Source organism: Ranitomeya imitator, chromosome 10, assembly GCF_032444005.1.
Source record: "Ranitomeya imitator isolate aRanImi1 chromosome 10, aRanImi1.pri, whole genome shotgun sequence".
NCBI classification, from domain to species: domain Eukaryota; kingdom Metazoa; phylum Chordata; class Amphibia; order Anura; family Dendrobatidae; genus Ranitomeya; species Ranitomeya imitator.
In genome coordinates this window covers 134,579,433-134,606,329 of record NC_091291.1, presented here as the reverse complement: position 1 = coordinate 134,606,329, position 26,897 = coordinate 134,579,433, and the positions used below count along the sequence as shown (strand labels likewise).

At 45.3% G+C, this 26,897-nt stretch overlaps 1 protein-coding gene across 1 annotated transcript in view; it reads left to right on the top strand.

Moving 5' to 3' along the window:
* Positions 1-1,329: 1,329 nt before the first annotated feature.
* Positions 1,330-26,897, top strand: part of SIK2 (salt inducible kinase 2) — a 118,114-nt gene continuing 92,546 nt past the window's right edge. The window contains exon 1 of the mRNA XM_069741863.1: positions 1,330-1,945. Within this exon, the coding sequence (XP_069597964.1) occupies positions 1,811-1,945 (135 nt within the window). The 5' untranslated portion in view covers positions 1,330-1,810. The remainder of the gene's footprint in view (positions 1,946-26,897) is intronic.

The following is a 26,897-nucleotide window of genomic DNA, read 5'->3' as shown; positions in this document are numbered from 1 at the left end:
TCCTCCCTCTGCCCCTCTCTTTTCCTCCCTCTCTTTTCCTCCCTCTGCCCCTCTCTTTTCCTCCCTCTCCCTCCTTTTCCTCCCTCTGCCCCTCTCTTTTCCTCCCTCTCTCCCTCTCTTTTCCTCCCTCTCTTTTCCTTCCTCTCTCCCTCTGCCCCGCTCTCTTTTCCTCCCTCTCTCTTCCTCCCTCTCTCCCTCTGCCCCGCTCTCTTTTCCTCCCTCTCTCCCTCTGCCCCTCTCTTTTCCTCCCTCTGCCCCTCTCTTTTCCTCCCTCTCTTTTCCTCTCTCTCTCCCTCTGCCCCTCTCTTTTCCTCCCTCTCTCCCTCTCTTTTCCTCCCTCTCTCCCTCTGCCCCTCTCTTTTCCTCCCTCTCTTTTCCTCCCTCTCTTTTCCTCCCTCTGTCCCTCTCTTTTCCTCCCTCTGCCCCGCTCTCTTTTCCTCCCTCTCTCCCTCTGCCCCGCTCTCTTTTCCTTCCTCTCTTTTCCTCACTCTGCCCCGCTCTCTTTTCCTTCCTCTCTCCCTCTGCCCCGCTCTCTTTTCCTCCCTCTGCCCCTCTCTTTTCCTCCCTCTCTCCCTCTCTTTTCCTCCCTCTCTCCCTCTCTTTTCCTCCCTCTGCCCCTCTCTTTTCCTCCCTCTCTCCCTCTGCCCCTCTCTTTTCCTCCCTCTCTCCCTCTCTTTTCCTCCCTCTCTTTTCCTCCCTCTGCCCCTCTCTTTTCCTCCCTGTGCCCCGCTCTCTTTTCCTCCCTCTCTCCCTCTGCCCGCTCTCTTTTCTCTCTGCCCCTCTCTTTTCCTCCCTCTCTCCCTCTGCCCCGCTCTCTTTTCCTTCCTCTCTCCCTCTGCCCCTCTCTTTTCCTCCCTGTGCCCCGCTCTCTTTTCCTCCCTCTGCCCGCTCTCTTTTCTCTCTGCCCCTCTCTTTTCCTCCCTCTCTCCCTCTGCCCCGCTCTCTTTTCCTTCCTCTCTCCCTCTGCCCCTCTCTTTTCCTCCCTCTCCCTCTGCACCGCTCTCTTTTCCTTCCTCTCTCCCTCTGCCCCTCTCTTTTCCTCCCTCTCTCTCTCTGCCCCTCTCTTTTCCTCCCTCTCTCCCTCTGCACCGCTCTCTTTTCCTTCCTCTCTCCCTCTGCCCCTCTCTTTTCCTCCCTGTGCCCCGCTCTCTTTTCCTCCCTCTCTCTCTCCCGCTCTGCTCGGTGACTGACAGCTCATGCAGAAGGCGCTTGACGTCAGCGCTGGCTCCGGTTGCTAGGGGCAACCCATTTGGCAAGCGAGCTGTGAAGAAGGTTAAAAAAAAAAAAAGCGCTCCGCCGAGGCCCCGCCCCCGGCCCTCCTGCAGCCGTGACGTCAATGGACGTGAGCCCTGAGAACACGCAGCGCTGTGCAGGCGGCGGCGGCGGTAGAGCTGCACTCTGGCTTCCTGCACAGCTGCCTCCGCTCCCGAGTGTGACACGAGCCCGCTCCGCCGCGTCCTCCCGCTACACCGCCGCGTCCTCCCGCTACACCGCCGCGTCCTCCCGCTACACCGCCGCGTCCTCCCGCTACACCGCCGCCTGCAACTTCACCAAGTGACTTTCCCGCACCCTCCGCGGACGGAGATGCAGCCCCGTTCACACGGCGCCGGACAGTGAGCGCTGCCGCCTGCGCCGGACAGTGAGCGCTGCCGCCTGCGCCGGACTCTGCTGCCGGTGTGCACCGAGCGTCTCTTCCTGCTGGACCATGCGTGGTGGTGCCTGAGCGGAGCTCGTCCCTGCAGCCTCGCCTGCCCCCGGACTGCCGGTTGATGTCTGTGGCCCCTCCGTGCTCCCTGGCCCGGGTCCCAGCATGGTCATGGCGGATTGTCAGAGGCTTGTCCAGAGGGGTCCAGTCCGGGTCGGATTCTACGACATAGAGCGCACTTTAGGGAAAGGGAATTTCGCTGTGGTGAAGTTGGCGCGACACCGCATCACCAAGACCGAGGCAAGTACCCGCCCCCGAGGGGCACCCGGCAGCACCCGCCCCCGAGGGGCACCCGGCAGCCCCCGCCCCCGAGGGGCACCCGGCAGCCCCCGCCCCAGAGAGGCACCCGGCAGCCCCCGCCCCCGAGGGGCACCCGGCAGCCCCAGCCCCCGAGGGGCACCCGGCAGCACCCGCCCCCGAGGGGCACCCGGCAGCCCCCCGCCCCCGAGGGGCACCCGGCAGCACCGGTGGCCGCCAGGCTCCGCGTCCGGCTCCTACACCTTTCCTGTATCGTTTCTCCCTTAACTGACAAACATATGGAGCACGACTTATGTGAATTTTACTACATCTTCACCTCGGCTGTATTATTTATAGTCATTCTATAGCACTGACCTATACCGTGGCGCTGTACCGAGAGCAGACGTATCCGTTACGTATATATGCACATGTTACTGAAGGGGTATTCCCATCTCAGCCATTCATGCGGTGGTCAAGGTTATGGAAACCGCTCTCCTGGTCTCACTACGGTATTATTTATTGTCGTTGTAAATCACCTACATATTCTGCGGCGCTGTACAGAGAGCGCTCGTATCCATTACGTCTGCGCACATGCTACTGAAGGGGCATTCCCATGGCGGTCAAGGTAACAAACTGCTGCACTACGGTATTATTTATAGTCGTTATATAGCATCGACGTATACCGCAGCGCTGCACCGAGATCAGTCATATCCAATATGTATATATGCACATGCTGCTGAAGGGTATTCCCGTCTCGGCCTTACACAGCTTTCAAAAACGGTAAATCTTGTTCTCGCTACAGTGTTATGTATGGGTCTTAAAAAGCGCCGACGTATACCGCAGCGCAGTACCAATAGCAAACGTATCTGCTGCATATATAGGCATATAGTACTGAATGGGTGGGTATTCCTATCTTAGCCACTCATGTGTTGGTCAAGGTTACAGAAACAGCTGGCCTAGCTGTGCTACGGTATTATTTATAGTCATTATATAGCACCGACATCTTCCATGGCGCTGTACTAAGGTTTATCCTTTACATATATGCACAAGCTACTAAAAGGGTATTCCCACCTCATCTATTAGAGTTCCGGAAATGTCACCTTTTGCTCCCCCTACGGTATTATTTATAGTGTATGTGGTACCAACATACTCTACGGCGCTGTACTGTGAGCGGACGTATCATTTACTTATATATGCACATGGTATTAAAGGAGTATTCCCATCTCATCCACTAGCATGGTGGCCAGGGTTACAGAAACCGTTGTCCTGGCCTCACTACGGTATTATTTATAGTCGTTGCATAGTACTAACATATTCCCTGGCGATATACGGAGAGCGGACGTATCGGTTTCATATGAAGGTGGGATGTTCATGGGGTATTCCGATCTGAGCCATTCATGTGGTGGTCGGGATTGTGGCACCAGCCATCCTGGCCATTCTACGGTATTATTTATGATTGTTCTATGGCGCCAATATAGTCTTTGGCGCATTAGTTCTGTGATCGGCCAGCACACCATTGTAAAAATCCACTACTCGTCTTTCCAGCTCCGCCGCGCAGTCGCTAACGCCTTTAATTCTGCTTTATTTACCAATTTTTAGGTCACCGCGCGTCTGTGACCTGCGGATGCCGAGCGCTTCATTCATAACTGTATCTGCACCAGGGGAAAAAAAAAAGTGCTGAAAAAATGTGTGCACCCCCCCCCCAATATCCCAGCCGAAGGATATAGATGCCGCCATATGCTGCCCATTGTATTACATCCATCCCTCTACATCACCAGCGCAGGGTGTCGGTATATGTGACCGTGACATTTCCTCATTTTATGCTTTCTTTTTCATTTTCTTTTTTGGACTTGTCATTTTAACCCCATAGTGCCCAAGCTGTATTTATTTTATTTTTATTTATTTTTTTTTGCCTGAGTCCAGAAGAGACTTAAATAAATAAAAATACTATCAATGTGTTTATTAAAACACAAATCGGACGGTCAATATTTGCTAATGTCTGTTTTATCATTTTATTTATACAATATCTGTGAAGCTTTTGCAGCTTCCACGTTCTTCACTGTGTTGTGCAGACAAATTGATTATCGGGTTTTTTGTTGTTTTTTTGTGCAAATTTTGCTGCATGCCAAAAAATGTTGCAAATGTTGACCCCATGTCATAAATGCTGAGGGAACTGGGCAGGATGTGATTAGTCGGCCGCTCCCCCATTTGTTTCATTTACTAAAATTTTAACTAAAATTCCAAAAAATATTTTGCAAATCTGATTTTCTATTTATGGACAAATTATTATTATTTTTTTTAAAGATGTTGATAGTGTTATATACCCCTATATATTTAGATGCACCTCCAATAAAAGAAATGTGCCTGATTGTAAATGGAGCAGAAATAACTTGTAGGTGAGTGTTCAGCCCACACTCCCCATCGGAGGCTGGGAGTTGTAGTGCAGCTCTGAAGAAGTGTTGCCTTCTTCACATTGCACAAGTTTACATGACCCTGATTTTCAGGTCACCCTGGATTGTGCATATATGTTACAGATTTTTTGGACTGCCTTTCTTTTTCAGCTGGTGCATATGTTGTGTATCCATGTGTGTGGGAATGTGTACATAATCAGTGGTACATTGTATCCTGCCTGCTTTTGTTACTTTGCACCCTGTGCCTTCCTATATGCACTGCTTATTGCTGCACAGATGCAGCAGAGCTGAATTGTTCCTCCAGCTCTTTTATTATTTTGCATTGTGGCTGTTTGCACTCATGTACAAGCCACAGATTGCCAGCTCTGCTACATCTCTAGATAATGCTCAGTGTACAAGGTGGTGGTTTTAATAAAATAATGTATCTGTTATTGCAACGCTTCATTTTCTTGCCTCCTTCTATGTTGCAAAATATACCAAATATAGGGGGGGTGAAGTGGTTTGCAATGGCCCCCACTGTTATTATATTATTATAATGTCAATTTTGGTGAGTTTTGGTCAGCCGAAAGAATAAACTAGAAGGACACCAACCTTTTTTTATTTACAAATATGGAACATAAAGTTCTAAAAGCTAGTTTCTTTGTGACTTTTTTTTAATTTCCTCAATTTGACCCTTAGTTGCCATCTTCTGGGACGATCCCTCTATGGGTGATAATGAGACTGCACGCTTTCTCCCGGTAACGTTACCGATAAGGTTTCGCTCCTCTGTTCTCGTTGTCCATCCCGGATGTTGGATTTCGGCTTTTGTAATAATGATGCTGCGCAGAGAGCCGGTATTGTTAACATCGATGGTCGGCTTGGTAACGGTTAATTTCTGTCTTGTCTACGCAGAGCTGGGTTTGTCTTTTGGTATCTGAGATTATAATATCGCAGCGTGCGTGCTGCCCTTTACATAGGACTGCAATTCCAAAGAGTTAAATCCGGCTCTGCTACATGAATTGGGGTCTGTGCACACATTGCGGTTTTGTTGCCTTTTTTTTTTCCTGCACAGATTTCTTACAATCAGCACAGTGAATGAGATTCCTGAAGTCTAGTGCATACATTGCTTATTTATTTTTCCTTGCAGATTTAAATCTGCGTCATGTCAGTTCTTTCAGTGTTTTTTTTTTTTGCTGCAGATCTCACCCCGTGCTAATAGGAAAAATGCATAAAAAATGTAAAAAATGCATAATTTTTTTCCTGCCAACACATCAGCATTTGCAGCAGGCTTTTCTGCTTAAGTAGTGAATGTGTTCTCATCCATTGCACAAAAATCTACATCTTTTAATTTATGTGGATGCATTACTTATATTTTTTCCGAAGAGTTCTAGGATAGTTTCTGATGTAATGGCGGCCAATTTCTGCACCTATATTACGGATGCAGGGTCCGAAAGGCTTCATTAACATGTCCGAATTTGTTTTTTTCTCTTGCGTACAAGGACATTGAACTATTTATTCAAATCAGAGTGGTGCGAGTGTCATCCAATTTTCTTGTACGTGGAGAAAAAAAATAAATAAATATATATATATATATTCTCTCTTTTCCATTCTGTCTGTGAAAATTGGACTCCTCTCCGAAGTTATCCGAGTGTGGCCAGAACTTTTTTTTTTTTTATTATCCACAGACCCTAAGGGTATGTGCACACGTTGCGGATTCTCTGCGGATCCGCAGCGTTTTTTGCAGTGCAGAAACGCTGCAGATCCGCAAATGATTTACAGTACAATGTAAATCAATGAGGGAAAAAAAAATGCTGTGCGCACTTTGTGGAAAATCCTCTGCGGAAACGCTCTGGTTTAAAAGAAGTAGCATGTCACTTCTTTTTTGTGAATCTGCAGCGTTTTTGTACCCATTCCATTATAGAAAACCGCAGGGGTAAGGCTACGTTCACACTAGCGTTGTGCGCCGCTGCGTCGGCGACGCGACGTACAACGCACCGAAAAACGCGTGCAAACGCACGCAAAAACGCTGCGTTTTTCGACGCGTGCGTCGTTTTTTGACGAAAATCGGACGCAAGAAAAATGCAACTTGTTGCGTTTTCTTGGTCCGACGCTAGCGTCAAAAAAGACGCACGTGTCGGAAAACGCAACAAGCAAAAACGCATGCGTCCCCCATGTTAAACATATGGGCGCATGACGCGTGCGTCACCGCTGCGTCGCCCGACGCTAGCGCGACGCACACTAGCCGAACGCTAGTGTGAACGTAGCCTTAGAAACGCAGCAAATGCGCACAAAAAACGTGACAAATCCGCAGGTGCGTTTTCTGCCAGGAGAGGCAGAATCCGCACCAGATATTCCTAAGCCTCATCCCCACCGTGTGCACGTAGCCAAAGACTTGCATTGCTGATTTTTTATTCAACCCTCGGATCAAAATCAGACTTGTCTCCAATATTTGCTGCTGACCTCTCAGTCCGAGGAAAAGTTGGGCCGTGTGAACGGTCCCATAGACTTATCACAGGGGTGAGCGCGATCCGTGAGCACTCGTACATCGGACGTCTGACTGAGGCCTAAGACCTGCTTTTGGGTTAGGACTTGTCGGTGCTGAAATCACAGGAGACATTTTGCAGCGTTTTTAGTTGGCGTATTTGTGAATTTTTTTTGCCGGCGACCTCTTTTTCGCCAGATGTTACGTTAAATTTTATAGCAAATTAATTGGGATAATGGACATACGCTGTCATTCTATCATAGAATTTTTTTCAAAACTTAGAGGAATTAACAACATATATTTTAGGAATTTCACAATGACAAAAAAAGCTCTTGCAAGAAACGTTATGGAAACGAGTTACTTTTTGTTTTACAAGGAATTACAAACAAACCTTTTATATTTCTCCTACATTGCAGGGGGCACGCGCCCGTCATCTTCTCGTCTCAGGTTTGGCTGATATCTATAATATATGAAGTGTTGTGATGTTTGGACCCCGATGGTGTCCTATAATCTGCTCTCCGGGAGGCCTGTGATCCCCATTTATAATTTTCAGATAGGAGTAACTTTCTTTCTTTGGCATGTCTCCAGATCTTTTGCTTTGATGTGGATGGTTGGGGTGGGGGTCGGCGCTATTGCAGCTCTACCTGTTCCTGTATCTGTCTGTCCCACGTCATTAATGTCAGGTATGTCATTGTCGTGTACACTATGTGCCTGTAACTTAATCTGTACGTGCGGCGTGTAGTGCGGCGGAGCTCCGAGCACATGTCTATCTGTGCCCCGAGGAGAACAACCAGGACTTCTAGTACTTTTATCTAGAGACGGAATTCTCGACCCCCCCCACGACGTAATCTCTGTTCTCTAAAGTCACTGAAGTGGTTAAGTGCAATGTCGGTGGTGTTGGGCAATGTGGTGTCTCTGGTACCTGACATCTCCATACCAGTCATAACTGTCTTTGGCTCTGACGTACTCAAGCAAAGCCCAAGAGAAAGGAGGATTGCATTACACCCAGCTGCTGCCACAATGCCGCCTCTTTTCATCTTTGTCTCTGTGTCTTCTGGCAGATGATGAGCGAGGTCCGTTCACTGACATCAGTACCGACATTAAGGAAAGAGTTCCAAAGACTCCTGTGCAAATAGTCCCCATTGTGCGCTAGCGTGACCTCAACACCAAACACTTCTATGGCGCCAGTAGTGACCACCGCTCTATTCACTTCTATGGGACCTTTCACACACAGAGATGTAGGGGCTCAATATAAAGCTGGTGAGACCATACACCGCGCAATGTGCAGAAGCTCAATCATTCAGAGTCTTGTTTTTATGATCAATGGGGTTCTCTGAACCCAAACACCCATAATCTGCAGAAAATGTAAAAATATTTGGTGCAAAAAAGATACATGATCTTTAAAAGCAATGTCATCAAAAAAATGCCTTATAAACCATACAACTAATAACACAGGATCCACCATTCACAATAGGTGATGTCACAGCTCACCTCCTCCTGTACAATGACTGATAACACCTCTATATACAGTAGATAACACAGGATCCACCATTCACAATAGGTGATGTCACAGCTCACCTCCTCCTCCTGTACAATGACTGATTACACCTCTATATACAGTAGATAACACAGGATCCACCATTCACAATAGGTGATGTCACAGCTCACCTCCTCCTCCTGTACAATGACCGATAACACAGGATGCACCATTCACAATAGGTGATGTCACAGCTCACCACCTCCTCCTTCTGTACAATGACTGATAACACCTCTATATACAGTAGATAACACAGGATCCACCATTCACAATAGGTGATGTCACAGCTCACCTCCTCCTGTACTATGACTGATAACACCTCTATATACAGTAGATAACACAGGATCCACCATTCACAATAGGTGATGTCACAGCTCACCTCCTCCTCCTGTACAATGACTGATTACACCTCTATATACAGTAGATAACACAGGATCCACCATTCACAATAGGTGATGTCACAGCTCACCTCCTCCTCCTGTACAATGACTGATTACACCTCTATATACAGTAGATAACACAGGATCCACCATTCACAATAGGTGATGTCACAGCTCACCTCCTCCTGTACTATGACTGATAACACCTCTATATACAGTAGATAACACAGGATCCACCATTCACAATAGGTGATGTCACAGCTTGCCTCCTCCTCCTGTACAATGACTGATTACACCTCTATATACAGTAGATAACACAGGATCCACCATTCACAATAGGTGATGTCACAGCTCACCTCCTCCTCCTGTACAATGACTGATAATCTCTATATTCAGTGTATGACACAGGATCCACCATTCACTGTCACAGTTCACCTCCTCCATGCACAGGGTCCACAGCAGCTCCCCATGTTTGTTTGTTCGTTTTTTTAGTTGTTTTTTTTTACCAAGGTTTATGTACCGTAGCTGCTTTTTTTTTTTTTTTTTTTTTTTTTTTTCTTCTGATTAAAAGGTTTTCTCCTCAGTGATCTATGTGATACCTTTCTATATCCACAATGTCATCTTACTCTGCCAGCTACTAATAATTTAGGCTTTTTTCCTTAAGCTCGATATTAAAAAATAAAATACTAAAAACAAACCTGCTTTGCACAGGAGCCTGTGAGTATGGCAGCCGCAATATCCAGAAATTCCCGGCTTCGGAGCGGGGTAGAGCCGTATAAAATTAGGAACACTCCAGAAGACCAAAATTGATGTAATAACTCCGGCACGTTTATAATTAGCTATTTTGATTTGCGATTAAATTACCTTTAATTAACCACAGATGATTTTTTTTTTTCCAATCTGACGAAAAATCATCCTGAAAGATGAGAAAAGTAACGTCGGTATTACATGTGCGATATGTGTAAGATTAGTCGTGAATATGACCCCCCCCCCCAAACACAACAAATCACAAATTGGGTTAAAAGTTGTCGTCATTGAATTAAATTGAAAATGGGGAATGGTACCACCCAAATTTTTTACATTTTGTATATGTTTACCGTATATAATATTTATTATATATTAGATATATGTCCAGGAGGAATGATGTGTTAAAAAAGAAAAAAAGGGGGTTCGGAATCTTGTTACACTGTGGTCACCGCCTAGTTGCACGGTGTAACCTCGATATTTGGAGATTATTTTCTGTGGTGAGATTCCAGTAAAAGTTTGGTGGCTTCTGCTGATTTCTAGTCTTCTCCCGCTGTTATCGCATCTGTAGCAGCAGAGTTGACTGGAAAGGAAGTTCCAGCACCTATAGTGCTGGCAGAATGCAGTGGAAAAGGAATATATGACAAATTAGAGAGCATGAGATATATATATATATATATATATATATATATATATATATATATAATTTTCACGTGTCAGACTTAATCCCCCCCATGATTGAAGATGCTCTAAATGCTTAGGTTAGTTCCCGTCTGTTCTGACCGCTTAGATCAATCCTCTCTGTAGGTCGCCGTCCTTATCGGTCCCTCACAATAAGAGGCGTCTCGTCTCTGAATGATAAATTATGGATATGTCTGTTCTCCGTGCTTTTCTCAACATAGGCCTGAGGGTGAGATTCCTTTAATCTGGCATCTGATAATCCAGGAAATCTGATAAAACAAAAAAAAAAGTCTAATGTCATGTAATGTTTAAAGGGGTTGTCCAGGATCATAGAAGAACATGGCTGTCGCTTCCCACCACTATGAGCTATCGCAGCTCGGCTTCATTGAAGTGGATGGCTGAACTGCAGGCTACCTGTAGATGGGGGAGGGGAGCTGTTTTTTTGGGGAAAAAAAGCAGCCATGGCTTTTTTTTTTTTAATGCTAGACAACCCCTTTAACTCCTTTAAGACTAGATACAGAAGAATGAGCAAAGAACCAAATAGAAAAAAACTTCAGTAATTAACCATTGATACAAGATTTAGATACTCTTTCTATAATCAGAATATCCAACATGATGATGTGAAATTTAAAGGGGTTGTCAAGCTTCCAAATTCCTTTAAGGATTAGTCATTTTAAAGTTTTTAATTGGAGAAGACCCTAAACTCCGCACCACTAATCTCTCGCTCCAGCACCGCAGTGATTAAAGGGAACCTGTCACCCCGTTTTTTGAGATTGAGCTATAAATACTGTTAAATAGGGCCTGCGCTGTGTGTTCCTATAGTGTATGTAGTGTACCCCGATTCCCCATGTATGCTGAGAAATAACTTACCAAAGTCGCCGTTTTCGCCTGTCAATCAGGCTGGTCAGGTCGGGAGGGCGTGGTGACATCGCTGGTTCTTCCTCAGCTTTACGTTGGTGGCGTAGTGGCGTAGTGGTGAACAAGCAGCGCGCGATCTGCGCTGTCATCCCTTTCGTCGGTGGGGGCGGCCATCTTCCTGGGGCCGCGCGTGCGCAGATCGAGTGCTCTGCTGCACGGGGCTTCAGGAAAATGGCCGCGGGATGCCGCGCGTGCGCATTAGAGATCGCGGCGGCCATTTTCCCAAAGCCGAGATGCAAACTCGGCTTTGGGAAAATGGCCGCCGCGATCTCTAATGCGCACGCGCGGCATCCCGCGGCCATTTTCCTGAAGCCCCGTGCAGCAGAGCACTTGATCTGCGCACGCGCGGCCCCAGGAAGATGGCCGCTCCCACCGACGAAAGGGATGACAGCGCAGATCGCGCGCTGTGTCTTCACCACTACGCCACCAACGTAAAGCTGAGGAAGAACCAGCGATGTCACCACGCCCTCCCGACCTGACCAGCCTGATTGACAGGCGAAAACGGCGACTTTGGTAAGTTATTTCTCAGCATACATGGGGAATCGGGGTACACTACATACACTATAGGAACACACAGCGCAGGCCCTATTTAACAGTATTTATAGCTCAATCTCAAAAAACGGGGGTGACAGGTTCCCTTTAAGCCACGTTTCATTATTTTGTACCTGCAACAACAAAAAAAATTTTTTTGGGAGAAAAATCTTCAAACTTCCCCTTTTATTTATTGGGATTTTCCTGTATTTGTATGTGGCCCATGTGAGGAAATATTCCCTGCGGGTCACTACCCCGGCGGCCTATAAATATAAAGCTGGAAGCGGTGAAAACTTCCCATTTCTGGAGCTATTTATACGACTAGTAACGCGTGCGACTGGAAAAGTCATCACTGTGAAAAAAGACAAAAAAAAGAACGTTATTCACTGCAGAAATAACCGTGAGTCATGGAATCTTTTTTTTTTTTTTTTTTGTACCTCTCTGAATTGTGTTCCATTGTTTTACAGCCAGTAATATCCATAAATTATATAGAACCTTCTGGGGAAAGAGGAAAACCCCCACGTTTATTTTATGTTCAGTCCTAAATTCATAAGTTCGTTCTTTCTTTCTTTCTTTCTTTCTTTCTTTCTTTCTTTCTTTCTTTCTTTCTTTCTTTCTTTCTTTCTTTCTTTCTTTCTTTCTTTCTTTCTTTCTTTTCATTTTAACTGCAGTGTATCTTGGAAAATTTAGGTCTCGTTCCATTTTCACTAAGACTAGAAAAATGACTGTTATCTCATAGAACGCCACCACCACTTCCAATTCATTGTCTGGTTTTAGCAATCCTGCCCCGTTGAACTGAATGGAGCTGAGCTGCAATACCATGCACAGTCAGGGGTGGCGCAAAAAAAATAAAACAAAAAAGTAGCCACAGTTTTGTAAACCTGGACAACTCCTTCAAAGGGGAAGATGGTGATCTGTAAAATGGCTCATGCTAGTGTTTAAAAAAAAAAAAAAAATACTGATTTTTACGACAGCTAACCGTCCAACACTTACTTGGTGTTGGCTTTCCTCTGCTGCGCCGGCCTTTCCCCTGGTGCGCCGGCCTTTCCCCTGGTGCGCCGGCCTTTCCCCTGGTGCGCCGGCCTTTCCCCTGGTGCGCCGGCCTTTCCCCTGGTGCGCCGGCCTTTCCCCTGGTGCGCCGGCCTTTCCCCTGGTGCGCCGGCCTTTCCCCTGGTGCGCCGGCCTTTCCCCTGGTGCGCCGGCCTTTCCCCTGGTGCGCCGGCCTTTCCCCTGGTGCGCCGGCCTTTCCCCTGGTGCGCCGGCCTTTCCCCTGGTGCGCCGGCCTTTCCCCTGGTGCGCCGGCCTTTCCCCTGGTGCGCCGGCCTTTCCCCTGGTGCGCCGGCCTTTCCCCTGGTGCGCCGGCCTTTCCCCTGGTGCGCCGGCCTTTCCCCTGGTGCGCCGGCCTTTCCCCTGGTGCGCCGGCCTTTCCTCTGCTGCGCCGGCCTTTCCCCTGGTGCGCCGGCCTTTCCCCTGGTGCGCCGGCCTTTCCCCTGGTGCGCCGGCCTTTCCCCTGGTGCGCCGGCCTTTCCTCTGCTGCGCCGGCCTTTCCCCTGCTGCGCCGGCCTTTCCCCTGCTGCGCCGGCCTTTCCTCTGCTGCGCCGGCCTTTCCTCTGCTGCGCCGGCCTTTCCCCTGCTGCGCCGGCCTTTCCCCTGCTGCGCCGGCCTTTCCTCTGCTGCGCCGGCCTTTCCTCTGCTGCGCCGGCCTTTCCTCTGCTGTTAGGTCATGCACATGCTTTCTCTTAAAGGGCTAGTGCCTCCAGGTTTTGCAGTTGTTTTTTTATCGATTGCATGTTTTTTGCTTCTAAAAAGTATCCTTTCCCCATCATGCAGAAATTCCTGTTGTAGCCGCACGGTACACTCTGGAAATTTCTGACCCAGATCGTTTCCTGCTGCCTCTCCTGCCCCAATGTATTAAACAATCCTAGTTATTTAGTTATTTTAAAATTAGCCGCAAATAAATGTTTGTCCCCCGGACGCGTCCTTCATCTGTGACCGCGGTGTTTGAGATCAGTGCTTTCTTTGGTATTTTTTCTGCTCTCGGTACATTCACAATGAAGTAAGAAAACATCCTCGCCAGTTTGGCCCGAAGCGAACAGAGATTTTTTTTTTTCCAACATTCCTGGTGGATTATGTGAAGTTATGGAAATTAGGCAGAGGGTGATGCGAGGCTGTAAGCCGCCGTCCCATATTGCAGCGTGCAGTGTTGTTTTATTTTGTAAGTCTGGGGGGGGGGAAGCGTGCTGGAATGTAACACTAATGTCATGTTTTAGAAGGAGAAATTCCACTTGGCTCAGAAATTGTAGCAAATAATCAAAACCAGCATTCAATCAATTAGAGGCCGTGTCCGCGCCGCTCGGCATTAATGGCTACATTATTGCAGGGCGACAATAGCCGCTTTCTGCGGACGGACCGTCACCGGGGACAAGTCCACACTGGAAACAAATAACTTCTTATGGATCGTAGAGATCTTTTGGCACATGAAATATGCAGTGTATCCATAATATTTATATATTTCTATTAATGTTTGTAATAACCTACATATATTCCTGCATCTTTAGGCAAATCGGTGCAATCCGGACCCCCAAAAAATCTTTTTCACATGCATTTATTTTTTTTTCTTGCTTAGTAAAATTAAGCATTAATTTTAATTGATTTTTTTTTTTTCTATTTTTTTTATTTTCTTTTATTGTATGTCTTTTGCAGGCATTGCCGCATTATGGTGGCAATTTATCTGATTTTTTTTTTTTTTCCAGCACTTTTTATTTAACTCCCATTTTCAGTCTTTTAGATCCTATGGGGCATGTCTTTTTCCTTTAAAAAAAAAAAAAAAAAAATTGCTATAACTGGCGCTGCCAATCTGCCCATTTGTTAGAGCTGCAGTACCAGGCATAGCCACATAAGCATGAATGGCGCTGTGCTGGCACTGAAGGGGGTGTGATTATTTGTATGTCCCCCCTAATGATCATTGAACTATATTGTTAGAATCATGTTTTTGTTTTTTCTTTTTAAGAACCCGTACAAGCCATTGGATAATGACCATAGCAGTGCATTCTGGGAAGTGAGAGAAAGTTCCAGCACCTACAGTTCTGGCAGAATACTGGATGAATAGTGTTTTGTTAGTGTTTTTTTTGCCTCAAAACCATCCCTTCCCTCCCAGGAAAAAAAAAAAAAATAAGATGTTGGTGGTCTTCGCATATTTTTTATTTCTTAAGTATTTTATTGTTTTCTGATTGTGTAGCTGCTAAACAATTATGGTTTCTCTGCGTTGTTCCCTTAGCGGATCGCCGTGTAATAAATCCAGGTGTCTGAGGAGTTGCTGGTAAAAGCGCAACTCGCTGCCGCTCTCCCCTGGGGAGGGATGAGCGCAGCCGTGGAATCTGTCCCTCGTAATTTGCTGTGTGCGTGTTGAAATGAGACCAAAGATAACAAGAGGGCGGTCGGCTCTTCCCAGAGAGGATTCACAGCGTAGAGTAAAATTACTGCGACTCTTATTTTATTTTCATAACCAGCTCGAGATGTTGGATACTTTGCAATAATCTAGTAAATGGCGTCTGATAACGACCGTAAATCCAAATGGCGTTTTAGTACGTTTGGAAATTAATGGGGTTACTACCGAAGTATGGGAGCGTGAGGTCTTGTAGGGATTTACTGTCACCTTCATTTTATAGAGAATTGGTCACCGGATCACAAGTGGACAGATTTATTTTTAATTCCTGCTACTCCTTTTCTCATTATACAGGAGGAGGAGGTGAGCTGTGACATCACCTATTGTGAATGGTGGATCCTGTGTTATCTACTGTATATAGAGGTGTTATCAGTCATTGTACAGGAGGAGGAGGTGAGCTGTGACATCACCTATTGTGAGTGGTGGATCCTGTGTTATCTACTGTATATAGAGGTGTTATCAGTTATTGTATAGGAGGAGGAGGTGAGCTGTGACATCACCTATTGTGAGTGGTGGATCCTGTGTTATCTACTGTATACAGAGGTGTTATCAGTCATTATACAGGAGGAGGAGGTGAGCTGTGACATCACCTATTGTGAGTGGTGGATCCTGTGTTATATACTGTATATAGAGGTGTTATCAGTCATTGTACAGGAGGAGGAGGTGAGCTGTGATATCTATTGTAAATGGTGGATCCTGTATTTTCTGTATATAGAGGTGTTATCAGTCATTGTAATCCTGTATTTGATGATGAGACTGCTGAAGTCTTCTGTGCAGAGCATGAAAAATGAGTATAGTATTAGTCCCAATGTGAAAATTGCTAAATTATTTTTTTATTTGTATTTTTTTCAATAAAGATATGAAATGGAAAGTTGAGAAAAAAATCCACTGAACATAGAAACCTGATTTGAACCCGAGGTCCTTTTAAACTGCAGACAGCTATTATTTTATGGTCTTAGTGGAAAATCTGCAATTCTCTATAAGGCTACATTCCCACCATGAGTTTTTGTTTAGTTTTTTTTTTTTTACGCTGCATATGTTCAGAAAAATGCCAGTAACCTATTTTACTCAATAGGTGCAGAAAATCTGCAACATCAAAAACTTCCCAAAACGTCATTGTGGGAACAAAGCCTAAAGCTACCAGGTAATTATAGGATGTGGCCGGTTATTACGGGACGGCTGGTTCTGCGCTTCCCCTAATATAAACTCCGGCGCTGCCTCTCACGGCCCGGACCTGTAGCGCAGAGAGTTACGAGCATCGTTTTTACAGGGAGACTTCTCTGATAGTTTGGTGACCTCATTATTAGGGAATCTGCGCCTCTAATCCTTTACCTCGTCTGAACCTTTCACATGTGACACGACAAAAAAAGAAAGAAAAAAAAAAAATGCTTTAAGCATTTCCACTCTGGAAACAGATCCTGTATCAACAGGTTGAGGATTTGCAAACAGGAGAGGTGTATCCGGAAGCACGGCGGAGTGTAAATGTCAAGTGACGTCAAATGTTGTGATGCATTCTTTCTCATGAGAAGTATTAATTCTGAGCGAGCTGTCATCACCGAGCTGGTGGCAGCGAGGCGGCGTCCCAATCCGTCCGTCCAACTGCACGTCTGCGGGAGACGGCGACTACCTCCACTACTAGCCTACGTGCTCAACATCGTGAAATCTGCAGGAAAAAGATCCAAAAAATTTGCTCCAATTGTGTAAAAAAAAAAAAAAAACTTCCAACTTTCCAAAAACTCTGTGCACAGATAGTTTTCTCTGAACTTCCTCAATTGTGCAACCTGGAGAAGGCTCGGTTTGATGGACCATTTTTGGCCCAACCTTTGCGCTTTTGTCTGCTACGGACCTATTTTCTCAGCGTAAATGGACCGGCGTTGGGGATTTTTAAATAATTGGACAATTTCTGTTCTGCGTTTTTATTAATTTTTCCTCAATCGCTTCAAAAACGGAAAGAAACAAAAAAAAGAATCTGATATCGAATCCGCAAGTAATTTAGCGTTGAGGGTTTCCTGCAGATCTGCGGCAACATCCAGCAGTCCGTATTGTAAACTTATATTTCAGCTCTCGTAAAGAAATTTACAGGCAAATCTGAGCCCAAAATACACAATTCGGTGCAGATTTCTTCCCCAGAAAAATCCAACAACCTTGGACTTGGCAGCACACGGAGAACAAAGTCCAGTTTCTGTGCACTGTCTTTGTACATTTGCTTGTCAACATTCAAAATCCAAAATTTGTAAAGTTTTTAGAGAAAACGACAAACACCCAGGATAAAAAAAAAAAAACAACTCAAAATACCCACCGGTTTATTGGACAGTCCTAGCAAAATCAGGACTGTTGGCAGGAATTCCCATGACAGACTACTGTCCAAATTTTTTTTTTTTTTTTTTTTTTTTGTGTCAATTTATGGAATGTTGGTCCAAAAATAGGCAAAGCTTGCACAAACCTCACATAAATGTTAGTTTCTTGGCAAGATTGGGGGGGAGCAAAAATACCACCTCTCTATTTTGCCAGTGCCATTGTCTGACTACGACATGGCCTACATCTCATCTGGACCCCAGAGCTGGTAACGGCTGGTCAAGGAACCAATCTGTGCCCGATGTGATGGTACCGCTGAATGTCTGGAGTTGGAGGGGTTGTCCAGGACTAATGTATCTGTGACCTTTGAGCCCTCCATCCCCATTAAACTAGTGTCGGCCAAGTCCACCGATTATTGACAGGTGCGGCCAACAGTCTGTGTATAGATCCTTGGACAATTGTCAGAGGAGATATTGATCTAACATGTCCAATTTTGGACTGCCGATTGTATGGCCTCCAGGAAATAAGCAGTCTACGGAAGAATTTGGCAGAGGCTTTCTCGGAAGGAACACCAGCGCTCTTGTGTATTGAGTCATTACGTTCAGTCATCATAGGTGTATTGGGACTTTAGGATCAGTAATTGAGATCGTTGGGGATACCCGTCACCCCTACCGATCTCATTGATGACCTATCCTATGGAAAGATCATCGAAGGTTAGACCTGGATAACCCCTTTAACTCCATGTGACATCTCCAGACATTCAGCTGCTTTGGGCACAGTTTTGAACCCGTAGGAATGTAAGGAACCAATGAAGAATTGATTGTGACATTGGTGGCCCCGTCGGTGCGCAGTCAGAGGTTGACTTTTTGTTAATCTTGGCAGGACGGACCGTGGCAGAATAAAAGCTGTTTACTTTGTGCAAATATTTCTCATTTTTTTACAAACATCTCAGACTCCAGGTTTATTTACTCACCCTTATTTTATCTCCTTTCATCAGCAATTACATAAAGCGCACGTTGTTACGTGGCCAGCTCTGTGCCACAAACATTAACTCCATGGATACCAGGGGCCCGGCGCTCAGCCTCGTCCTAGCAACGTGGCCAAGTGTGCATTTTTCATGGTGACGTTTGGAACCTCAAAAAAAAAAAAAAATTTAATGGGTGGGAAATTTTTTTTGTCCTTTTTTTTTTTTTTTTTTTTTTTTTTTTTTTTTATTAAAAAAATAAAATAAAAATTAAAAGCTAAATGCAACTTTCAAATTCCCTGCACGGTCATCGTTCAGCCTTTTTTGTATCCATGTTGAGAATACACAATCCGAAGTGTGCGGCTAAGACCGTGGTGGCCCTCACAGAACTATTTTGTGTCACAAAGAAGGTCAGCGCCAAAGAACATTAGACGAGAGGAAAGGATTTGTCTGGGTCAAGAGCTGCTCATCATCGAAGCTTCTCCGTGTCTGGACCATCTTGGGTTTAGGAGGACAAGCTCCCGTAAACCCAGTCTAGTAATCTCAGGCTGAAGCGTCTAAGTTCTAGGTCACTGTGTCTTTTCTTAGTGGCCCCTGCGCGGATGATCGTGATGTGAGATATTGAGTTTCTTACGTGTTCTTAACCTAAATCAGGAGTGCTCTTCAGACAGTGAAGGAGAGCGGCTAAAATTGCCTTTATACTAAGGCTGTGGTCTCAAAACGCTCGGTGCATGTCGGAGGTCCTTCTGCTGAGATGCCGCTTCCTAAATGTCGCATGCAAAGCGGTATGTGTGACCCTAGCCTTACAAATTAGAGCTGCATTCCCTTTAAGGAAATATTGGACTTTTTCCTCGCTCGCCTGTCAGTCTCTTTGGCTCCGAATCGAACATTATTGCGCATGTGCTGCAGTCGCTCTATTCAAGGCTCTTCTTAGCAATCATTCACATACTGCACGTTAGGTGCCAATTTTCTGTTTGGAATTTGCGTGTAGAAAATCCGTAACGTAATAATAACCGGCTAAATAAAACTGCAAAGAAATAAACCACCTGTGTGGATTTTCAAATCTGCTGCATGTTTGTACTTTTTTTTTTTTTCGTCAGAATTCAGCATGGATTTCATTCCATGCAGTGAAAACTTCCACCATGTTGGAAGTTTGGATTTACAAACTTTAGTTTTTAAAAAATTTGTCCTCTAGTTAATACTTTTTTGCAATCAAGGCAGGGGACGGTGGCGCGCTCGGCACAGGGGACGGTGGCACACTCTGCACAGGGGACGGTGGCACACTCTGCACAGGGGACGGTGGCGCGCTCGGCACAGGGGACATTTTCAAGCTCAAGCTCATACACTTCGGTTCAAGCGGCCTGGTTCATTCATCTCATCCAGTTTGCGCTCATGAGGCCTATTATTATTATTATTATTATTATTATTATTATATATTTTTATAGCGCCATTTATTCAATGGCGCTTTACATCTGAAAAGGGGGCAAATATTGACAAATACATGAGCAAAAAACAAGGCACACAGGTACAGAAGGAGGGAGGACCCTGCCTGTGAGGGCTCACAGCCAATGGAGGATAAAGAATGTAGGTCTACTTTATGGCGATTCGTGGGGGGGTCCCATTGGTGGGGCCCACACTGAGCTATTAACATCTTTCCACTGGATAGAACATAATTCATGTTGACCCCGGATGCCCTATTAACTTTCTAATTCTTTTTCCTAGTGCTTTACACTCTACAAAGGATCACTTTGTAGATCCTTGGTCTGGGGGAAAATGTGTGTAAATGGGTTAGTAACTGGCTTAGTGATAGAAAGCAGAGGGTGGTTATAAATGGTATAGTCTCTAACTGGGTCGCTGTGACCAGTGGGGTACCGCAGGGGTCAGTATTGGGACCTGTTCTCTTCAACATATTCATTAATGATCTGGTAGAAGGTTTACACAGTAAAATATCGATATTTGCAGATGATACAAAACTATGTAAAGCAGTTAATACAAGAGAAGATAGTATTCTGCTACAGATGGATCTGGATAAGTTGGAAACTTGGGCTGAAAGGTGGCAGATGAGGTTTAACAATGATAAATGTAAGGTTATACACATGGGAAGAGGGAATCAATATCACCATTACACACTGAACGGGAAACCACTGGGTAAATCTGACAGGGAGAAGGACTTGGGGATCCTAGTTAATGATAAACTTACCTGGAGCAGCCAGTGCCAGGCAGCAGCTGCCAAGGCAAACAGGATCATGGGGTGCATTAAAAGAGGTCTGGATACACATGATGAGAGCATTATACTGCCTCTGTACAAATCCCTAGTTAGACCGCACATGGAGTACTGTGTCCAGTTTTGGGCACCGGTGCTCAGGAAGGATATAATGGAACTAGAGAGAGTACAAAGGAGGGCAACAAAATTAATAAAGGGGATGGGAGAACTACAATACCCAGATAGATTAGCGAAATTAGGATTATTTAGTCTAGAAAAAAGACGACTGAGGGGCGATCTAATAACCATGTATAAGTATATAAGGGGACAATACAAATATCTCGCTGAGGATCTGTTTATACCAAGGAAGGTGACGGGCACAAGGGGGCATTCTTTGCGTCTGGAGGAGAGAAGGTTTTTCCACCAACATAGAAGAGGATTCTTTACTGTTAGGGCAGTGAGAATCTGGAATTGCTTGCCTGAGGAGGTGGTGATGGCGAACTCAGTCGAGGGGTTCAAGAGAGGCCTGGATGTCTTCCTGGAGCAGAACAATATTGTATCATACAATTATTAGGTTCTGTAGAAGGACGTAGATCTGGGTATTTATTATAATGGAATATAGGCTGAACTGGATGGACAAATGTCTTTTTTCGGCCTTACTAACTATGTTACTATGTTACTTTGAAGGTATCCTCCGCACCATTGAAGACGGGGCTCTACAGAGCTTTGTTCTTTGGGTTCTGGAAGCTCCTTCTTGTGATTTCTGGGGTTCCCCAAGTTCAGACCCCCATCGATCAGCAATCTAGCGCATTACATGTACTGTACATGGGGGAGAACTTGCAACGTTTGGGGAAACCTCCCGATGGAACGTGGATTCCCAGGTACACCACGAATAGTCACTCGTTTCGTATAATTCTGCCGGTCAGTGGAGATGTGATAGGTTTGTGCACTAAGCTTGTATGTAGGACTAAGGAATTAGCCTTGATGCTGAGTGATCCAACTTGGATAATAATTAGGTTAAGAAGTGGGTAAGCTGTTAAGGATCCTTACCCCCTTTGACCGCGAACAGACAGAAATCCAGACTGGGTTAAGAATGGATCAGCACAGGTTGGCGTCATCCGTCGCCGTCCTGTCCTTGGGCAGATTACCACGTTAGAAATCGTGAGCGTTTCAGCCAGTGACCTCACGTTGTTCAATTTTTCTTACAAAACAAATCTACTTCTGAAATCAATTCCAGCCAGAAAGAAATTTCTGAAAAAGCTAGGTGGTGTTCAAGCATTTTTCTCTTTTAAATATCTGCCAAAGTCCTACCAAATGAAGAATGACCTGCACTGCTAAATGGGCACTTCAATGGGCATTCGATTGATCCCTAATGCTACGCTGAGATTTCGGTGGGCTTCAGCTCAGTCCTACCTGTTGCACCAAGAATCAGCTTAATTTCTACTGGAGTGCCGTCAATTAAGTGGGAATCTGCTTAGTACCTACTGCTGTACCGCTAGTTCAGTGGGCATAAACTTTGCACCACCACTACTTTGGGCATAAGCTTGATCATCACTGTGACACCAGAACTTGGTGGGCATCAGCTTGATTCCTACTGCTACACTTCAGCTTGATCCCAACTTCTACACCGCCAGTTCATTTGCAGTTGGTTTGATCTATACTTCTACACTGCCACCTCAGTTGGCATCAGTGCCCTAGATTCTAGAAAATCCAGCATGTTGGTGAGTTTCTTTGTCCTTCGTTACTATTCTTAAGTCTCGGCACCAATAGTCCTCTAATATCATTGTTACCCACATCTCCGATTTTGGTGCCGCAGGTTCAGGCTTTCCTCCCGGTCGCGTGCCCTTTTTGTTCAATGGTAGGTGCGAGACCTTCAGTCGTGTTTCAGCCGCCGTCTCAGGATGTATAAGAAGGTTGAAACGTTTTTCTGAAATGGACGAGGAGGAAAAGTTTTTCTTCAAGGGCATTTGTGCATGATCCCGACCGCTCTTGTGCCAGTACCCAGGCGTCTTTAGATGTGACCACAACAAGGTGTGTTTCTACGAGGGTGACTAAAGATTTTCAGATTTCAGTGGCTCCCATGTCTTATAGCTTGGTCTCATACGGGTGACTTGGCAAAACCCAAATAGAAATGAGAACTCAAGCTGCAACGAGGACAGTAAGCGGGGTGGGGCTGTTAATTGACGTAATAAATTTAGTCATTGGATGACTGCACCTATGTAAAGTGCAACATCTCCTCTCGCCAATGCCACCTGGCATTATTGGGGCAGAACACGATTCTCCCGACATGATTTTTCCACAGGTCCCTGGTAATGTTACCGAGCACAGGCTGGGACATTTGATATACTGACAGAATATTCTACAGATGCAGACGCAACGATGGGAAATTGGCCCAGTCATACTCTGGCCACGATTCAGGGGATGCTGTACTCATGGGGACAGCTGTGTCTGCGTGGTAATCTCTCGTTTGACAGCAGTGTGCAGTGGGTCATGTTTTTAACATATCCATCATACATTTGTCCTGTCTGATCGATGTGTATGAGACTGTCCTGGTTCTCCCAGGACAGGTGTGGATGGACGCATCGCGGCACTCACGGGACAGGTGTCGGCGGGGGCTTCCCTACCCTCTCTCTCGTGACGGGGGCCGTCCCGACCCTCTCTCTCGGGACGGGGGCCGTCCCGACCCTCTCTCTCGGGACGGGGGCCGTCCCGACCCTCTCTCTCGGGATGGGGGCCGTCCCGACCCTCTCTCTCGGGACGGGGGCCGTCCCGACCCTCTCTCTCGGGACGGGGGCAGTCCCGACCCTCTCTCTCGGGACGGGGGCCGTCCTGACCCTCTCTCTCGGGACGGGGGGCGTCCCGACCCTCTCTCTCGGGACGGGGGCCGTCCCGACCCTCTCTCGGGACGGGGGCCGTCCCGACCCTCTCTCTCGGGACGGGGGCCGTCCTGACCCTCTCTCTCGGGACGGGGGCCGTCCCGACCCTCCATCACCAATAGCATATTATCCTCTCCCAACTGATAACATGTGCATGCTGATTCCAATTGAGCATGCACGTGTATTGGAGAGTGAAGAACAAATAACTGTTCGCTGAATCAAAGTGCACCTTTTATACAATGTTTGCCTCCAAGCATGGCCATTAAGGGTAATCCCATATATTTGAAGATCACTCTTGTTTGTTGTCCCCAGCTGTAGTGTCCAATAGTTATCTGAGAGAATAGATTGATCCCCTTTAAATTAGATGGCGCTTCAAAGGTATTAAATGAAAAAAAAATCATATTCTTACATGGATTAAGTGTTCTTGAACCAGGATCTGCGTCTGACGTCGAACGGAGTCTGATGCCTCTGAATATTTCCATTAGAAAATCATGGAAGAATTATCCATAAATGGTTGGGGTTGAGGGCCAATCTTACCATCCTGAACTTTGTGTCGTCGTCTTGTCATGCTTGGCAATATTTTATGTTTCGTTGACTGGCGATACATGAGTGACTTTGCTTCCCCCAACCTGTTACGGTACATCCCTCTTCTGGGACCTCATTTTTTGGGGGACAAATGGGTTAGGAGCACTCACAACCTCCATTGTTTTTGTAGCCCCGTTAGCCATATCGGAATTTTTTTTTTTTTTTTTTCCTACCGATTTAAGTAGCGTGTTACTTACGGTATTTAAGATGAATTTCGAAAAGTCAAGTAGATGACGGCTTGACTAGGACTTGCGCAGTTCCGCGGCATTTTGCAGAAATGCGCAACGGGTTTTAGAAAGAGCTGTGAACGTATCCTAATGCTTGTAATGAGCAGTGACGAGTGGGGAAGGTAAGGAAGCAGAGGATGCTGTGCAACCGGGAGATAAGGAGTAGCTGCTGCGCTTTCCGTGCACGGGGCCCTGGAGATAAATGAAGGACCGGGCAGATCGCCGCTGTCGCCAACATCTGTCTCCTTGTGAACTTTTATCTGAAACTTTACCATGAACTATATTTCTTTTTCGGAATTTCTTGTACTTGTTTTTTTTTTTTTTTTTTCATTAACCCATTAAATATTTAGTTCATGGGCGATTTTATTGTAATATTTCACCTTCTTAAATTTTATACCTCAGGATCTCACGGCTCTGTGAAAACATCTTAATATAGATTTTTTTTTTTTACAGTTCTGCCATAGCTGGAAATGAATCTTCAGCCATTAACATATCAGTATGTGGCCGTTACGACAAATTCCTCTAATCACAATGTTCCAAGTTATGTCCAAGAGGCAGCGGGAGGAGGGAATAAATAGGCGCCTATTACAAAAGCGTGGCGAATCATTAATACACAGTCCCGGGTATATAAATAACAGACATTGAATTGTTCATCACACCTCCATCCAGATACCCCTGCTGCGGCTGGCATTTCATACAGAATGAGGCCGCTCGCCTGTGGAATGACTAATCCGCTATTTATTGAAGAAAAAAAAAAAAGCCTTATTAACTCTGCAATTAATAAAAATAAATCTCCTTTATGCCAGGAACAACCCTGGAATGTTCATTCAATTTCTCCATCCCCTTTATTCCTTTATGTGCCCCTTCACTTCTATAAAAATAAAACCATTTCTGGTTTAGCTGAGAAATACATCATCATCCTCATCACCATCACCACCAATCATCATCATCATCATGATTACTGTACATCTTAGTTTTTGTTCCCTTTTATTAAAAAAAAAAAAAAAAAAACTTTCTCAACACTACTAAATACTCAGGTCAGTGGTGACATTTCCATAGCTTAGTAGGGTCTCTTTTTTGGTGTATTTTTTTTTTTCACCAGTTTTCCCCTCTTTAGTCACTAGCTCTACTTTTCAGTTGTCTCTGAGCCAGTGGGTGTGGACTAGCTGGAATAATGTCTCCTATACACAGCACACAAAGACATGAGGGATTCCTGCTTTCCTGTTTCTGTTTAGAAGCAACTGCATGGTGGACATTATACATTTTTACTGAGCAGAGTAGCTGTGAATCCAGTCCTGGAGTGAAATGATGACTTGTTAGAAAGTAGCAGCAACATGGAGGACATTATAATTACTGAGCAGGATAGGTGCGAATCCAGCTCTGGAGTGAAATGACTTGTTAGAAAGTAGCAACAGCATGGAGGACATTAGAAATTACTGAGCAGGATAGGTGTGAATCCTGTCCTGGACTGAAATGACTTGTTGGAAAGTAGCAGCATTAAGCTTGGTAGTTGTTAATCCAGCATTGGACTTAAATAATGACTATCCTAGAAAGTAACAGCAGCATGGAGGACATTTATACAGCAATACTGAGCAGGGTAACTGTGAATCCAGCACTAAAACACAAGAAAGCAACAGCAGCCGTCTTTGTTCAAGTCTCTCTACTTCTTTCACTCTTCTTCCTCACCATATACGTTAATAGGCAACTGTATTCTGATCCTTCAGTGAACTGGAAGATTTTACCTGGTTTTCAGAGAAAATTAGGAGTCCAGGAGGAGGAGAATCTGCTCGAGTGGGGAAAGAAGCCTATTTCGCTAATAAGATGTATTATAAAGGCTCTTATTCACTTGTACCATTGATTTTTATCAACTTTGTTTGAAAACATAAGCATGTGGGTTGTCATGTGGTCGTCCGTATGTCTATCTTGAGCAGTAATCCAAATAGACATGGCTGTGGATATTAACAGAAATACATGTGAAATCTGGAATTGCTATGCATATTTTTATTTTTTTTGTATTATTGGGTTGGACTGGCTCTTTAATGTGGACCTGTAATATTGGGCATGCTGGTCAGTGTCCATGCTTCAGCAGCCTATTATAGAGGAAAAGGAGCTGAGCTGATTGATTATAGTTTTTTTTGGGAATAAATTCTGTGTAATTGATAATTAAATTAGTCTCTTCTCAATCTGGCTTAAGAGTCCAGTGGGCGGTCCTAATCAGTAGGACTCCTAAACCCAGCAGGAGCCGAGATGATCACCAAATTTAAAAGTTCTTCTGATTTTTACCACTAAACTATATAGTTTAGGGATACACTCTGCTTCTGCTGGGTTTAGTAATGCTTTAGGGCAGCCTCACTGATTTAGGACCGCCCACCGGACTCTTAAACCGGAAGGAGCAGAGATTAGGTTACAAATTACACCGAATCTTTTCCCACAAATCTATATATCAATCTTCTCGGCTCCTCCTGCTCTACAGCATGGTGCTGGCGGACTGCACCGAATTTTCAATATTCCCTGATAATGAAGAATGTCGCTGATATAGTCACCAACTAACTAGAGCCATATCTCCTACCTGTGCAGCGCGGTAGGTGCGTATAAACAGGCGCTTGTCAGATTGTAAAGTTGCGTTACAACATCTGCGTAAACCCAAATCGATCAAAAATAACTTTTATACGTATAATTTCCAAAGTTTGCAAATAT